Genomic DNA, 16,355 nt, shown 5'->3' on the forward strand with positions numbered 1-16,355 from the left:
CCACCCTGCTCAGGCCACACCCACTCCCATTCGTCAGAGTCCCGCCTCTTTGCTGCCGGGGGCGGGTTGATGTCCTAAGTCACGCCTCCTTCGCAGCACAGGCCCCGCCCTGGCACCCGACAAATATTATTAGGCGGTGTCTTCCCAACCTTTATCCGTCGCTGTTTGTTTCCTCGCTTGCTCCCTGCACCCCCCGCGCGGTTTGCCACGCCCCTTTCGCGGCTCAATCCCCTCCCCTTGGTATAAATTGGCGGCGTCTCTAGAATCGGCTCCTCAGTCGCGGTCCGCCTTGTTCGACGTCCCTGAAGTCTAGGAGGCAGGGAGAGAGAGAGAAAGAGCGGAATCCGCGGGGCGCTCCCTCCCTCCCTCGCACTCGCCAGCGCGCTCGCACAAGCCGTGAGGGGAGCCAGACGGGCAGGCGAGCGAAGGACCGGCTGAGTGAGTGAGTGAGTGAAGGGAGGAGTTTTCTCGCTTGCTCGCAGGGCGTCGCCGCCGGTCAGTCTCCACGCAGAGCGGGTGGCCGAGCGAGGAGGACAGAGCATGGCGCTCTCGGTGCCGGTCAACGGGGTGAAGGAAGAGGGCGACAAGCAGCCTCTCATCGAGCTCTTCGTCAAGGTAAAAGGTGCTCCTTGCGGGTAGTGTGCTTCTCCCCCCCCCAGCCTTTATTAAGCAGCCCCCCTCTCCGGTAGTGTGTGGTTCATCCCTGCTCCTTATTGAGGGAGTCGACTTGACTCGCCTTACTCCACATCGCCATGGTATTTCTCATGCACGCTTCTGGGTCCACTCTATTGTTATTTAATAATAATCTCTCAAAGCGGCTTACAAAACATTATGGCAGTAAAAATCGCATGCAAATTTGGTGCCTGGGAACAGAAATAGCGCGATGTGCCTCTATTATTTCCGGTGTCATTTCTTGCACTCATCCTTGGTCTTAACCTTCAGCTTCTACATACTCGGCGAAAGAGCCCGTTGAAGATCTCTGAGGCAAGAGAGTGGGGTCTGAGCAAGTGGCTTTTAGTCGTTAGGGACTCGACTTTGCTTTCTGCAATACCCCGCAGCAGTTCTCAATCTCAACATTTCCCTATGGCGTTCCCTCTCGCCTCTCCAGGACAGGCTGCTGGGCTGTGTCCAGAACTGGAGTTTGGGGAGGGACATTCTGGTTCTGTGCGTGGGTATTTGGAAATAATTCCTAGTGAACTCAGCGGGACTTAACTTCCAAGGAAGTGTTCCGTGGGTTGAGTATAAGACAAGGAAATTGTGTAAGTAGCAAAACAATGTGTGTTATATGGGCAGATTCTCCTCGCCCTTCCACACAGTCATCTCTTCATTTCTGTGCATTTAAACCTGTTGGCTGCATATAGCTTATTCCATACTGTATTATAGAAATGAAGACTCTAGAACTTCATAAATAGCATGGGTACTAATCAGCCTGACACTAACTTCTCATATCCCTCTTTCTCTGTGGGTTGTTCTTCTGCACATTCTTCAAAAAAATACAATTCTGTTGTGCGATTTCAGTTTGGTGATGGGGTCGGAAAGCTTTTCCTCTGCAGGTCTTTTGGTTTTGTGACATGCTGGAGTCCTTCCATCCCAACATTCCTCAGCTAATCCTTAGTTGTCTTCCAGTCTAACCCATACCGGTATATCCCCTGAAGGTTGTCTATACTTGGTTTGTATATTCAGTCCTCTTTCCTTGTTTTTGGGCATCATACATGATCTCCAATTTGAAGAGCCTATTGTTTTGTTAGCTTTTTCACAGAGGGAGGTCCACCCCCACCTAATGCAACCAGGCACTTCCCTACCTACGTCTTTTCAAAGAGTCTGTAACTAGACTTAGGAACCAGTTAAATCACATCATGTCATAATCTGCAAACTACTACTTCCAATTTTTATGATGTGTTGATCACTATGAGCAGTATTTTGAAAGAGACTCCTGTTGCAAAGTTAAGTTATAGATGTGAATCTTTCTTTCCATTCAGTTTCACTCTTCTGTTTCCTGTTCGTTTCCCTATAAAAAGTTAATTAATAGTGGACATCATTTCAGAGAGGATAAAGACTTGTTTATGTTTTTATTTATGGAACCATTTCTGGTTTCCAAAAATGGCCTTTGGGGAGTGTGCTTTGGTTTCAACCTTGCCTTGTTTGGTTTTACCAGATACTCTGGCCTTAACATTCACTAAACCTTTTTTATTATGATAAGTGTATTTTTCAAAGCAAGAGCTGTTTCCAAGTGCTCCAATAATAAAATGTTCCTGTTTTCTGCATTCTTCCCTGCTTCTGTAATACTCAATCTTAGCTCCCTCTTACTCAGAAGTCTTGGGCTGGGAATAAGGTGGCAACTTGACTGAATCTGGATGAAGTCATTTTATTTTGAAATACTACTTCATACAAGCTATGAATAGTCCATTACTCAATTGCTGTTGGATATAGTGTAAAAAGCGTCCACTTGATTTCTTGCTTCTACTTCTGCAATGCTGGGTTTTTTTAGGGGAAATGAGCTACATGGGATCATTTTAAAAGGCATGGTTCTTTTTAAATATGAAGAGGCATATTTTGGAGTTTTGAAAGCTTTTGACTTGTAAACAAGAGCCTTATCACACAATCTGTTCCACACCCATATTCTCTTAGGGGATGTACCAGCTCTGAGGAATCCAGGGACTGGAGGATCACATCTTTTACATCCCTTCTATTGTGGAAAAGTGATAATGTATTGAAAACAGGAATATCCTCTCATTGTTGTTGTTGTTTAGTTGTGTCCGACTCTTCGTATCCAGACCAACACGGCTACCTACCTGTAACCAGAACTATGGAAGGCACCACATTGAGCCGCATGAAATGGAAGTCCATCAATTTTTTTATTTTTCTTCGTGACCCCATGGACCATAGCACGCCAGGCACTCTTGTCTTGCACTGCCTCCCGCAGCTTGGTCAAACTCATGTTCTTTCCCAACATCAGGGTCTTTTCCAGGGAGTCTTCTCTTCTCATGAGGTGGCCAAAGTATTGGAGCCTCAGCTTCACGATCTGTTCTTCCAGTGAGCACTCAGGGCTGATTTCCTTAAGAATGGATAGGTTTGATCTTCTTGCAGTCCATGGGACTCTCAAGAGTCTCCTGGCCTTCTGTAACTACATGTCTAGGCTTGTCTCATGACTGTTCAGGGGCTGGGCAATGATTTTTAATATTTGATTAGAACGTTGTGAAAGCAGCTTTGATCATACTACCTATGAGAAGAGTCAGCTGGAGGAATGAGTGTTCTCATAACTTCCAATAAGCTGTGAAGTGTCTGAATCTTCTGTCACATATTACCTGGACTGGCCCATATGAAGACTTTGACAATGACTCTATTCGGATTGATGCAACTCTTAGCTTAAGGTTGGAAATGCATGAGTTTAATGCAGCTGCTTTACTTTTCTCTCTTGCATGAGTGAGGAAACAAGCCAAGAATTCAGTTGACCAGTTTCCTGGTGCAACTGAACTAGTAACCATGGTTTATAGCTTCCAAACAGGCCAGAATAAGGGGCCATGGTTTAAAGTTGGCTTCCATATTTTGGATTGCTGGAAGCCATTGTCCATAGTTCCTGGTTCAGATACATCGGGAAGCTATGGTTAATAGAGACTTCCTGGTTTCCTTACTTGCATAAGAAGGAACAAATGGCTATGTCTGGATGCTATGTCTGGACCCAATAGTAGTCATTACATCAGGCTGTAGCAGAGGATGGAGGAGAAGCGAGTCAGGGCCACTACATCGGTGCAGCTGAGAGACCAGCAGCTTCTGGCACCTGTGTCTCATCTCCTTGAATTAACAAACAGCTGGTCATTAGAACAACTGGTAACTAAGAAAATGAAAAGCAAATTCGGGTTTCATCCTCCCAATCCATTTTCCCTTTGTGTTGACCATTTCAAGCTTGAATACATTTTAATTGTTTATAAGCTGCTCTGTTAGCCTCTGGCTGAAGAGTAGTGTAACATGATTGTTGAAATGTAGCCATTCGAGTGTTCAAAGGAAATGGTTACAAGTGTTCTAAACCAAGTTCAAGATCAACTTAATTATACATGTATGCAATGCGTGGATTGAATCTATCCTAAGCAAGCAGTTTATTTCGTTGGGAATCTGTACTAATATCTGTTTAAATGCCTGTATCAGTGTGATCGGCACATAAAGAACAGCAGCAGCCAGGCTTAAACTCGGGAATGAACATGTTAAGTAAACCCTGAACAGAATTTATAAAAAGCTGGTCTACAAACCAACTAGATTTTTTAATGGATTATATCTCTAGGGGAACAAAACAGGTAGAAGTTCCTAGTTTCCAACAAAGTGGTTAAGCATAATCATTGCAATTTCTGTAGTGCCTGTGAAAGAAAAATATTTACACTGGTGCTGCTGCTATAATTCATGGCCTCTTCCTGCTCTAGAGCATGTTTGCAAAGCAAATTAGATGCATAGTTAAAATACAACATTGCTTATAGCACTTACGTTGGTGGTCTGTGGTAATTAATAACTTAAGTTTGTGTCTTCAGTCAGTGCCTCTGGTCTGCCTGAAGTCCATGTTAACTTGCAGTGCAAATATTTGCATCTTAGTGCTGATTAAACAGAAGCAGTTAATAGATTTCATTCCCTAAGAGCTTACTAGCAAAAGCACATGTATAATTGATAAAGCAGAGTTGCTTCCAATGTCTAGCAGGGATATTTAAAACACCTAAATAGAACCTTGTAGAAGTAAAGGCTTGCATATAATGAATATGTGGCAAATGTTTTCCTGTAGCCTGTAGAATGTTGCTGAAAAGCTAAATTCCAGTATTGCCCTTAATAGGCATTGTGCAGCCTGGATGGCTATTGTCCATATCACAACCTTGTGAAGGTAGATCATTCTCTAATCCAGGAGAATACCAAAGGGTCTAATAAGTTCTGGGCTGAACAGATTTAAGTGCAAGTCCAAATCACTGTCCACCAAATAAAACAGGATACAAGAGAGCAATTCCGGGCCCTTCAATAGGCAGGCAGCACAAAAGTCTTTGGGTTGCCCAGGCCTGGTATAAATGCAGGAACCTTTGCCTGCTACTGTTCAGGTTCCACATTCCACACTTGTGAGCTGAAGAGCCTACTCCCCTAGTTAAGATTTGAGTATGGCCACTCATGGCCCTGGGCTTGATGCAACAACCTGCTTGTGTTTCCTAACCATTTCTCAGTCAGGTAAAGCATTTTTTTACAAGATTATGCTTTAGTGAGAGAGCTGCACCTGGCATGAGGACTGTGCCTAATGGGATTATTTTGATGGCAAGCCAGACCCCTTGATAAGATTATCTTCTGACAACAATGCTAGAAATGAAAACACAATGCTTATTTTCTCTCTTGGTGCTTCATTCATGATTCTGGGATTCGTTGTTATAACAAATGCAATTGGTAATAAATTGGAGAATTGGAGAATATATTGTTATGTTGGGGACGCGGGTGGCGCTGTGGGTTAAACCACAGAGCCTAGGGTTTGCCGATCAGAAGGTCGGCGGTTCGAATCCCCGCAATGGGGTGAGCTCCCGTTGCTCGGTCCCTGCTCTTGCCAACCTAGCAGTTCGAAAGCATGTCAAAAGTGCAAGTAGGTAACATAGCTGCCAAGTTATCCCTTTTTTAAAGGGATTTTCCCTTATGCTCAATAGGCTTCCTCGTGAGAAAAGGGAAAACTTGGCAGCTATGTGGTAAATAGGTATCGCTCTGGCGGGAAGGTAAACAGCGTTTCCGTGCACTGCTTTGGTTCACCAGAAGCAACTTAGTCATGCTGGCCACATGACCTGGAAGCTGTACACCAGCTCCCTCGGCCAGTAAAGCGAGATGAGCGCCGCAATCCCAGAGTCGTCCACAACTGGACCTAATGGTCAGGGTTAGACCAGACAGTTTGGGCAGGCTGGAAATTTACTTGGCTGTTCATCTTATGTGAATTGATGAAAAGTGGAACACTTGTATAAACTGGCTGGCACTTCTTTGAAAAGTGAGCAGGGGAGCCCATGGCACCAGCTAATCTTTCAGTGGGCAGCTTGAGACAGTATTGGTATATTAAATAGTCATAGTTGAGAAGGTACTGTCACCTGAAGTGCCTCAAGTTCCAGGTCAGGACTTCCGGAGGAGGGAGCCAGACTTTTAAGGTCTGGCTTGGAATTTTTTCACCTTTTGACATCATTCTTGACATTGATAGAGGAAAAGCCTATTACACTTTGTTCACCTGTAGCATCTAAATTAGTCATGACTGAAGCTATTCATTGTCTGAGTGTGTCTTCAGTGAACAAGGTTTGGATTTGTGAGTCTGTGGTTGCACTTGTTTGGTGTTTATAAAGCCATACAGCTAGTTGCTGTAGTTGCCACAGTGAAGTTACCATGCAGGAGGTGACTGGAAACAGAATAACATGGCTTGTCCTTATCTCCATAACCCAGTCCTTGCAGAAACTTAAAGTACCAGATCCTGAATAAAGCATGTAAATGTTTGAGAAGAATGTTTATTCACAATGGTTTGCATTTTGAGTGCTAAGCTGTAGTTTCCTTTGTGAAGAACCTGGTTTTAAATTATAGAACCTTCTAAGTTATAAGCATGTGATGTCTTATTTCCAGGTTACCTGAAAGTTGACTTGCAGCTTACCTCTTTCAGTACTCACGTGTAAGAATTTCTATTTGCAGAGTAGCTATGTCTAGTCTCTTGCAAGAAAAAAGAACAATGACTTGTGGCACCTTTAAAGACTTAAGCATTAGAACCCACGCTGTCCAGACAGCAGTGGAACAGGCTTCTTCCTACATATCAGAACTTCCCCACCCTGTCTTTCCTTGGTGGGCCACCCAAATTCTTCTTGAAGAGTTGGAGGATCCTCTAGAACAGATTTGGATTGAGGAAAGGAAGAAGAAGTTTCAGTGTACAGTATGGGGGAAAGTTCACACTCAGTTTTGGATACTGTCCCAAGACATCTAATCCATAAACATTTATGCTACAATAAATTTGTTCCACTTCGTTTCGGTGCAATAATTTCACGTGCTTGTGAAACTTTTTAGTTGCCCTGGTTTGTCCTTGCCAGTCTGAAAGTGCAACAAATGACTAGGTTTATTCAAATCAGCCATAAAACTAAGTTTCCTTTAGATAGTAGGGTTTTTGGTGTTTTTGTGTGTGATCTGTTTAATATGAGCTGACAGTAGTACTTCAGCAAATTCAAAGAGCTTGTGAAGCTGCGAGGAGTTGCTTTGCTCTTGGTATATCCTGCTTTAGTGTTCCTATTTATAGTAGCTTTGTTAATGCAACTGAGGACTCTGTCATAAGCAATTGTTTTTACAGGGCTTTGAAGATGAAGACAATGTTTTCATAGAAAGGGTTAGTTTAACTTTTGTTCGCGGAGCAAATATAAAAGACTTGTGCAAATATATTAGTAAAACAATACAAATAAACAGTATTTAGGTGTATGTCATTAACATATATAACCAGTATAGTTTTGATGAGAGCTGACCTACAGCGGTTTGTTTATATCTGGTTTTGCAAAATACATGCCCGGAAGCAGCTTAATAATAAGATGATACAAAATCATGCAGTATCAAATAAAAACTAGACTGCAGCATAAGACAAACTCCAGTAGCTAATGAAAACAATTGCTTACATTTTCATCAAGGAGGGAAAGCCAACTTTAAAAGGAAACCCTGAACCAGGGATGAGGAACCTGCAGCCCTCCAGATGTTGCTGCACTCTAATTCCCAACAGTCCCACCCACAGCCAGTGGTCAGGGATGATAGGAGCTATGATCCAACAATATCTGGAGGGCCACAGGTTCACCACCCTTAGTTTTAAGCCATCTCCCCAAATGCATGTAAAGAACTAGCCAGCCTAGGTAAGGAGTCCAGGGCTGTCATGGAGAAGGCCTTTGATTGAGTAGCCCATAGTGGGGCCTCTGTCAAATCTCAGTGCACAGTAGGGTGCATCTAGGGGGATACCTGTATATCATTTGCTGTATTCGTGGTAAGGAGGACTGCAATGGGTTTTAAAGATCAAAGACAGCACTTTGACTTGCCTGGAAACATACCATAGTGGTTCTCTCCTCCATTGAAACCAAAGGAGCTTAAGTGATTAACTTTGGCTGGGTCATGCCCTTACATGACTATGTCAAATGTCTTGTGAAACTAAATAAACCTTTACACTTTTTGATATGTGCTTAACTTATGAGAACAGATGCATTTTGATGGCATTTTATTATACTGTATTCAGTCTTCATGTTTTTATTTAATTTTTCAAGCTTCTCTTAATAATTGAGGGCTAGAGAACATGAACTTTTAAGAGCCTTGTGTGCTACACAGAAATGCAGTGAGGGTGTGTTTGAATTCTGATGGTGCATTTTGTCTATTGTTCCCCAGTCGAATGCCCTGCTCAACCAAAGAGTAACTAGTGAAAACAGCATTACTTCTCATGACTGCAGGCAGTTGGAGCCTAGGGAAAACAAACTTCCTAAGTCAGTGACTTAATTATAATATGTCGCCCAAGTAGACAGTTCTGTTTTTATTGTGGAGCTGCCTCTGTTCATCTGCTGACCTGGAAATGAGTTTCTTAACCGTATGATTGCCCAGGAGAACTTTTTAGTAGTCTCATTAACTGATTGTAAGAAATTACATTGAGTTTCCAATTTCAACCCTAAGCATAAATCAGACTCAGTTAATTACAGCTTTCTGCAGTTCTTCTCCCTAAAGTCATCACTTAATCTTTCCATTGTTGGCTAAACAAAGGGCAATGAGGTTTCTTTACTCGGAGAAAGGAAGTAGTGGTATGTCCTGGACTGGACATCCATATTAGGCATAAACTAAATATAGGCGTAGAACTCAGGAGTGAATTCACATCTGTGAATTTTCAAGACTGCAATGAGATCAGCCACTGTTGTTGGATGGCCTTCTGCCTCTTTCCTCTCCTACTTGAATGCTTTTCTCTTACCATTAATGTCCACTAGTTTGTTGCATACTTGGTGGGTTTATTTTAAATAAACAAAAGTAGTTTAAAATACCGAATTCTGCTAAAAATAAAGCTGAGCCAAACATGGCTTTAAAATGTCTAGAACACTTTTCACTGTACAAAGCTTTACAGTTGTGAAGCTAAATAGGTCAGGTTGATATACTGTCTTGCCAAAGGCCACCCAATGAACCTTGTCACTTTGTTGATTTAAATTTGGTAGTCCTATGATGCTGTGTACTGTTAGCTATTTTTCTGGTGCAAGAGAAGTGTCTTTAGAGGCAGAAGTCTTTACCTTCCTTAGCAAAAATCTGACTGTACTGTATTCTTCTAGCGTCTAAGGGAAATGACATGCAGGTTTTTTCTATACAGTATATATATAAAATGAATACACTCGTGCTCCTTTTCAAAAGTACTGTTGGCATCCAGATGGGTGCTGCTGATAGGTGTTTGTAGCAGTTGCACCAATATGTGGGTACATCTGTTGTCGCAGTGCTGGTTAACACATCTGCATTTTCTTAGTTTTTCTAAAGTAGTGCTTTGACATGTTAAACTGTTCTGACTAGGCACTGTGTCCTAGGTGCAGAATGCACAATGAGTATGAATACTTGAGGCTGTGATGGTTCAAGAGAACTGCCTTTGGGTATCTCAGAATATTTTTTCTGTACAGAACTTTGCATCTAAACTAATTCATGAAAGGTATACCATACTACTCTGTCTTAGGTGAAACACATGAAATAGCTAAAACTCAATGCCTTAAATGTTTTAACACTACATTTTACTTACGGTAATTCTTTTTTCCTACCACCCTTATTGATTCCAGGGATAGCATACTACTTACAAAATAATTAAATACAATAGGTAGACATCAGCAAAATGATAATTAAAAGTATCATGCTGCCAATTTCTCCCTAGACAGCTGCTGGATGAAATCCTTTATTTTTATAGCTCATCCTTCTAAAGTCATGGGAAGGGTTTCTGTTATCTGGTGGAAGTCACTTTCTTAAGTTGATTATTTTAATTTAATTTAGCTCTCTGATTTTTGTCATGTCTTCACCAAAGCTGAACTAAGGATAACATGCTGGACCAAATAACAACCAGTTTGTCTTTGAAGGTTCAAACTAGATATGTTACATGTATTTTCTGTTCATGCTGAAAGTGGTGATGGTGGATGGTAAGAATAGCTTGCTGGATCGGGCCAGTGGCCCATCTAGTCCAGCATCTTGTTCTCACAGTGGCCAACCAGATGTTCGTGGGGAACCAGAAAGGAAAACATGAATACAAGAGCACTCTCTCCTCCTGTGTTTTCCAGCAGTTGATAACCGGAAGCATTGCTGCCTCAAACTGTGGAGGTTGAGCATAATCATAATGGCTAGTAGTAATCGATAGCTCTCTCCTCCATGAATTTGTTTATCTTTCAAAGCTATTGAAGTTTGTGGCCATCACTCCCTCCTGGGGGAGCGAGTTCCATAGTTTGACTATGTGCTTCATGAAGAAGTACTCTCTTCTATCTCTCCTGAATCTTTCAGCTTTCAACTTCATTGGATGTCCATGGCTTCTAGTGTTGAGAGCGAGGGAGAAAACCTTTTTTCTATCCACTTCTCCCTGCCATCCATAATTTTATAAACTTCTGTTATATCACCTCTTACTTGCCTTTTCTTTAAACTAAAAATCCCAAATGCTGCAACCTTTCTTCAATGGGGAGTCTCTCCACCCTCTTGATAATTTTGATGGCGCTCTTCTGAACCTTTTCCAGCCTTATAATGTCTTATATGAGGTGAGTCGACCAGAACTGTACACAGTATTCCAAATGCGCAAAATGCATTCACACCATAGATTTGTATGCTGTAATGGCATTATGTTACTGCCAGTTTTATTTTCAATTCTTTTCCTAATGATCTCTAGCATGGAATTTGCCTTTTTCACAACTGCCACACACTGGGTCGGCATCTTCATTGAGCTGTCTACTTAAAACATAAAATACTCCTGTTGAAACTAATTTTCAGTCTAAAGTTGCTTTTTGTTGAAATTCTGTATACCCACACACTTACATTTTCATGAGTTTGCAGTAAATTAATAATGTATTATTGTGTCTAGTTTTGGCCTAAGCAAATGACTCTCCCAAGAGCCGTAAACCAGATTGATCTGCTTATAGGTTCCGTAATGGTTTAGCCTTGTAAATTCTTCTTTGTTCATATAAAAAGATTGCAGAAGACCTTCACAAAAGATTTTCTGATTTTAAGAAAGCTATAAGGCTGTATGAATAATCCCCCCTCCCCAAAGCCCAGTGTTTCAGGGTAGTGGGAGGGAATTTTCCTTCTCTTCCAATATGGAATTGTAAGCTTCTGTTGCATTTGCAATGAGTCCTTGGAGGGGAGGGGGTTGTGCTACTGCCAAAGCACATACTGTACTGTGCTAACTAGCTCAAAGGAGCAAAGTTCTTGGACAATAGCTCTTCAGAGCCCTTGGTAATGTGTAACATTGAATCCAAAGTAGCTCTTAAATATAAAGCAAATTTGACAGCAGACAGCCATTTTGGCAATTTCATAATCTTTCCACTTGGAACACTGCAGTGTTTGAACTTGAGCTTGGTAACATAAAAGGAGTCTAGACAACTGTTTCATTTTACTGCCGAAATGTAGTTCTTCGTGGCAGTCAAATGCCATGGGCACAGATATACTCTGAGGCACTGTGGGACTTCTGCAATGGTGGGTAGACTGTGCTGTTGTCATTTAGGTAGGATTATGGAGCGTTGATACTCATAACCTTGTGAGCTACTTTAGACATGAAAGATGTTGCTCAAGGCCACTCAGTAAGCTTCAAGGCTGAGCTGGGAATATGAGCTCAGGTCCCCATCAACAAATGGGAGTCTGGATACATCGTGGATGGATGTACCTAGAATGATGGTTACTGTAAGCATTTTTATATCACTTAGTAAAAAATGGTTTCCAGAGTGCCCCACAAAGAGAAACTAAAAAACATTCCCTGCTCTCAGGTTTGCAGCCACGATGCAGAAGGAAAAGGGATTGCGAGGGAGGAGGAAAAGAGCAAGCTCAGGCACTTGTTCTTAGTTAAAGCTCTAGTAAGAACCAGGTGGAATATAAACAGTTCAAAGGAGAGGAAGAGCCAGAAGTTGCTGGGGTCTCAGCAGAGCTGATGGTTCTAGTAGCCACCCCTGCAAATTACTGCATCATACCTACCGGCATTATCTAGTGTATTTAGTAAACATTGTTAACCTGTTCTGTCAATAAAGCTTTGGGGCTTCTATGAAGTGGTGTTCAGTGTACCGTACTTATTTTCTAGCCTGTAAATAGTACTTCAAATGTTATCAAAGTGGAGTTTTAGAAGTGTGACACTGGAATTTAGATTGTAATATTGTAGGTATACTCCCCCTATCTCCCTTTTCATAAAAGGATATCATACAGGATTACCAAGGCTGTCTCAGTGGCAAAACTGAGCCAAAACACCAGTTGAAATGGATCTAAAAAAACCAGTTTCATCCCAGAGTGTGTGGAGCTGGCTTGCAAACCCAATAACCTTGCCCAGGAAAGGGACATTAGTGACTGGTGTATATATATATGATTGTCAGATGTTCTAGATCCATGGAGGATTTCTTAAGGAGAAGTCTTCCCACTGCCCTTTACATTGAGGCATTACTAATCTCTCTGGCCCAACTGTTTATTCCCTTCCTGCTTAATTTTACCAGCCATGAGGGCAAACAGCAAGAATGCAAGGGTTTCCTGCATGTATCCAGGTACCTTGTTGATAACCTCAATATGTACTAGCTGAAACTAATTTAACAACACTGGATCAGAAAGTACTTTCTTCTTGGTGGCTGTCCTATTCATGGTTTTGCTTCTTTCAGTTAATTTATTCTCCTAAATTGCTTTGAGACCTTTTTTGGCTAGAAAGTGATGGATTATGTAATGATATAAATAAGCTATTTGATTTTACATAGCTTTGTTTTTAAAGAAATTCAGAACAGCAGCGGCTCATAAGAGAGGGTGTGGCAGTGCTGCGTTTAAGTTGTGGTTGAAGCAAGGTGAGGTCAGAGGGCCTCAGGGCTGGCACCTGTGCTGGGAGGATGCAATAAGCCTCCTTCACGAGCCGCCCCATGAGCCACGAGCAAGCTTTTTCTTTTTTTTTATAGCTGATCTTCTCTTGAGACATAATGCCAGATGCTGAAGCATCTCTGTCCAGTAAGGCTCTTGTTGGTTTTTGAAGGGCTGTCAGTTGTGCACTGTAGGAGAGCTTAGCTGTCTTTCCTAAAGAGTGTTTCTATTGTATGTAATATTTTATCCCAACACTGTAATTGTATTTCTGTCATGAAAGTGCACTCCATACAAGTCTAGGGCAGCAGTGAGTGCTCATCAGAATCTTCCACCAACCTAATGAGTTTAAATAAGGATAATATGGTGCAAAATATCTCAGCAGTTTTGTATATAGTGGTACCTTGTGTTACAGACGCTTCAGATTACAGACGCTTCAGGTTACAGACACCGCTAAGCTAGAAATAGTACCTCGGGTTAAGAACTTTGCTTCAGGATGAGAACAGAAATTGTGCGGTTGCAGCGGGAGGCTCCATTAGCTAAAGTGGTACCTCAGGTTAAGAACAGTTTCAGGCTAAGAACGGACCTCCAGAACGAATTAAGTTCTTAACCCGAGGTACCATTGTATTTCCCTCTACCAAGAATACAAACAGATATAGCTTCATTTCCCCCCCGACTGGGAATGCTAGGTAGGTTTGGCATAATAGTTTTGAGAGCAGGATCACTCAGCAGGGAGTAGATGACTATCTCCTGCAAATGTTATTTTAATAGATACCCCTCCTATCTGAAATGTGTGCCATAAACATATAGCTGATTGTGTATACACCAAATATATATATATTTAAAAAGCTGAAGGAGAAACTGGGGCTCAGTTCCTTCATGTAGATGCATGTAACATTACCCAATAGCTCTTTTTAAAACAGGAAAAGCTACTTCCAGAGGAGTGGCAGGAGGAGGGTTCGCTTTCTTTGTCCTCTTTCCTCCCACCCCCATTCCAAATATCGCTTTGCATCCCCTGTGGATTTTTGAAAACTTGGGTCCCAATTGCCTCCATATAAATAACGTTTCATGTTGCTGTTCTTTTTAAAAGGGTTCTTTGTGTGCAGTGTCTACTTGGGTCTTGATACACAGGTTGATTTGGCCAAGCAGTATGTTGTATGTATGATATTATTGTGTGTCTATTGCTGTACTGGATCCTGTCAATGTTGTAAGTTCTCTTTTCGTGTTTGGAACAGAATGTGGATAAATGGTGGCTCTCCAGTGAGATGGATTTGCACAGAGCTGAACCTTGGCAAGCAATCTTTCTGATGTTGTAAAGTATCCATGCAACTTGCCATCTGTTTCGCTATAAGGGCTGGACCTCTGTTCTTCTAACCTTCAGCTTCCATCTTTCACATTTCAGCAGAGTTCTTGGATCCTTTCAGGAGTATTGACCTCATCTGTCATGAACTTGCACTTTTGTCCTTTTAAAGGGTCTATTGACTCTTTGACTGTTTGGAAGAAATGAGATAGATGGAAGCAATTAGTCTCTTGAAAGCTTGGTGTGACACACTGGCTGCAGAACTGAATAGTGGAACTTGGCACCATCAATAAGTTTTGAGAATCTAAAAATCCATGGTATGAACAAGTGGCGAGAAGTGCATACTAATGATCAAGAATAGGCGCAGGATTGAAACTTATTAGACCAGAAGTTGCTGCAGTCTTATCTAGTGAATTTTACTGCTGTTTATTTGTATTTGACTATAGGGCATGACTAAGATAACTGAGCAAATGGGCTCTCTGCTCCACTACCTCATTTGCCTTCACAGTAAGAGGAAAATTTCTTCCATTGCTCTGCAGCGATAATTTGTAAAAGTTAAAGAGAAGGTGCACCAGTCAAAGAGTAAAAAGATTTATTGTACTTCATGAATTATCAGGCATGTATATGAAACATGCATTACTTTATTACCTGCTTTAAAGCAGGAGCAGAGGGCTGCATGAGACCAGCCCCTGGATAAGTTGCAGTGTTTCTGCCTTATATGGCTAGTGGTCTGTTTGAAACCATTGATCCCTTTGTGGGAGGTGGAGGTGATCTTTGCCACAGACACAACCACGCATTGGCATTCTGTTCTACTGAATAGCGCCTAACTGGCTACCTGTTTTGCCATTATTGCTTGTCTCCAGTGATTGTGTGACTGGAAGACAGATTGCGCAACCCCTCTCTCTCATCCCCTGCACCCCCAAAAAGCCTCTCCAGGCCTGGGTTGCACAGGTTCCTGAAACTGGGTGGAATAAACCTGTGCAAGCTTTACGCTAAGTCACAGTGCCATGATTTGATGCCACCAGTTAGGAGACATAAAACATAAAATCTAGCACTGGCTTTGCTAACCATATGTCCTGATCGGTTGGTTGCTGAATAGAAAATATTAAAATTGCCAGAGTATCTTCTTCAGTGTGGGTGAGACACAGTACTTGAGAAATACTTTCCACCCTTTTGTCAGATGCCTTGGCATGATTACCCTGCCTTATCAGAAATGCTAAACATTTTATTCTGGTTAAGGAATCATTTCATGGCATTCACATTCTTGGTAAGCTAGCATTTGGAAGTGAGGTGGGTTTTTGATTAGGAAATTCAGGAAATCTCTTCCTGGGTTGAACGAGTTTCCCCTGTGATTCTATTTTGTCTCCTTGATGAAGTTGGGAATGTAGAAAAGTTTCTAGGGCATGGTTTAACTCATCTAGTTAGTTGAGTTTTGTACAATGTAGAATCTTTGAGCTTTCATCACCTTTATGGTTAGCTACAATTAGTCCATAGCTGAACCATTTTTATTGATATTTGATGCCTAGAAACTTACCTTGGGCTTCTCCTGCACTGATTTCTTTTTTAAGCATATTGGTGAGAATTCAGCTTTCTGAAACTTTCCAGAGTTAGATAATTCGCTACTCTATCCCATGTGCCCTTTCTTTTTAAACATCCATGGAGGTTTATGAGCATTTATAGCCTTAAATGAGGCAGTTGCCTTCTTGAGCCAGATTTAATTCTCAAAGGTCACAGCATAAAAGGCAAGACCCTGGCACAAGGTGGAGGGACTCTCATGGCAAACTGTTTATTAAATCATCTCTTACTTACAAAAGGTTTAAAATGACTAATAAAGAAAAAACAACATATATATTCTTTAAAATGTAATAACCATAAGAACAGCAGGAAAAAACAGTAAAAGTTCACTAAGCTCACTAATATCAGAGACCTTCCAGTGATGGCAGTGTTAATATGCTGACTACACATGATTGCTTTTAAAGTTTCATACTTTTTTTTAGTCTCACATTGCACATCTTAAAAGAAAACACCCAGTGTTAGCGAATTCCCCCACCAATAC

At 41.6% G+C, this 16,355-nt stretch overlaps 1 protein-coding gene across 1 annotated transcript in view; it reads left to right on the top strand.

Moving 5' to 3' along the window:
• Positions 1-270: 270 nt before the first annotated feature.
• Positions 271-16,355, top strand: part of CLIC4 (CLIC family member 4) — a 49,382-nt gene continuing 33,297 nt past the window's right edge. The window contains exon 1 of the mRNA XM_035118109.3: positions 271-615. Within this exon, the coding sequence (XP_034974000.1) occupies positions 541-615 (75 nt within the window). The 5' untranslated portion in view covers positions 271-540. The remainder of the gene's footprint in view (positions 616-16,355) is intronic.

Source organism: Zootoca vivipara, chromosome 6 (genome assembly GCF_965207765.1).
Source record: "Zootoca vivipara chromosome 6, rZooViv2.hap1.1, whole genome shotgun sequence".
In the NCBI taxonomy this organism is placed as follows: domain Eukaryota; kingdom Metazoa; phylum Chordata; class Lepidosauria; order Squamata; family Lacertidae; genus Zootoca; species Zootoca vivipara.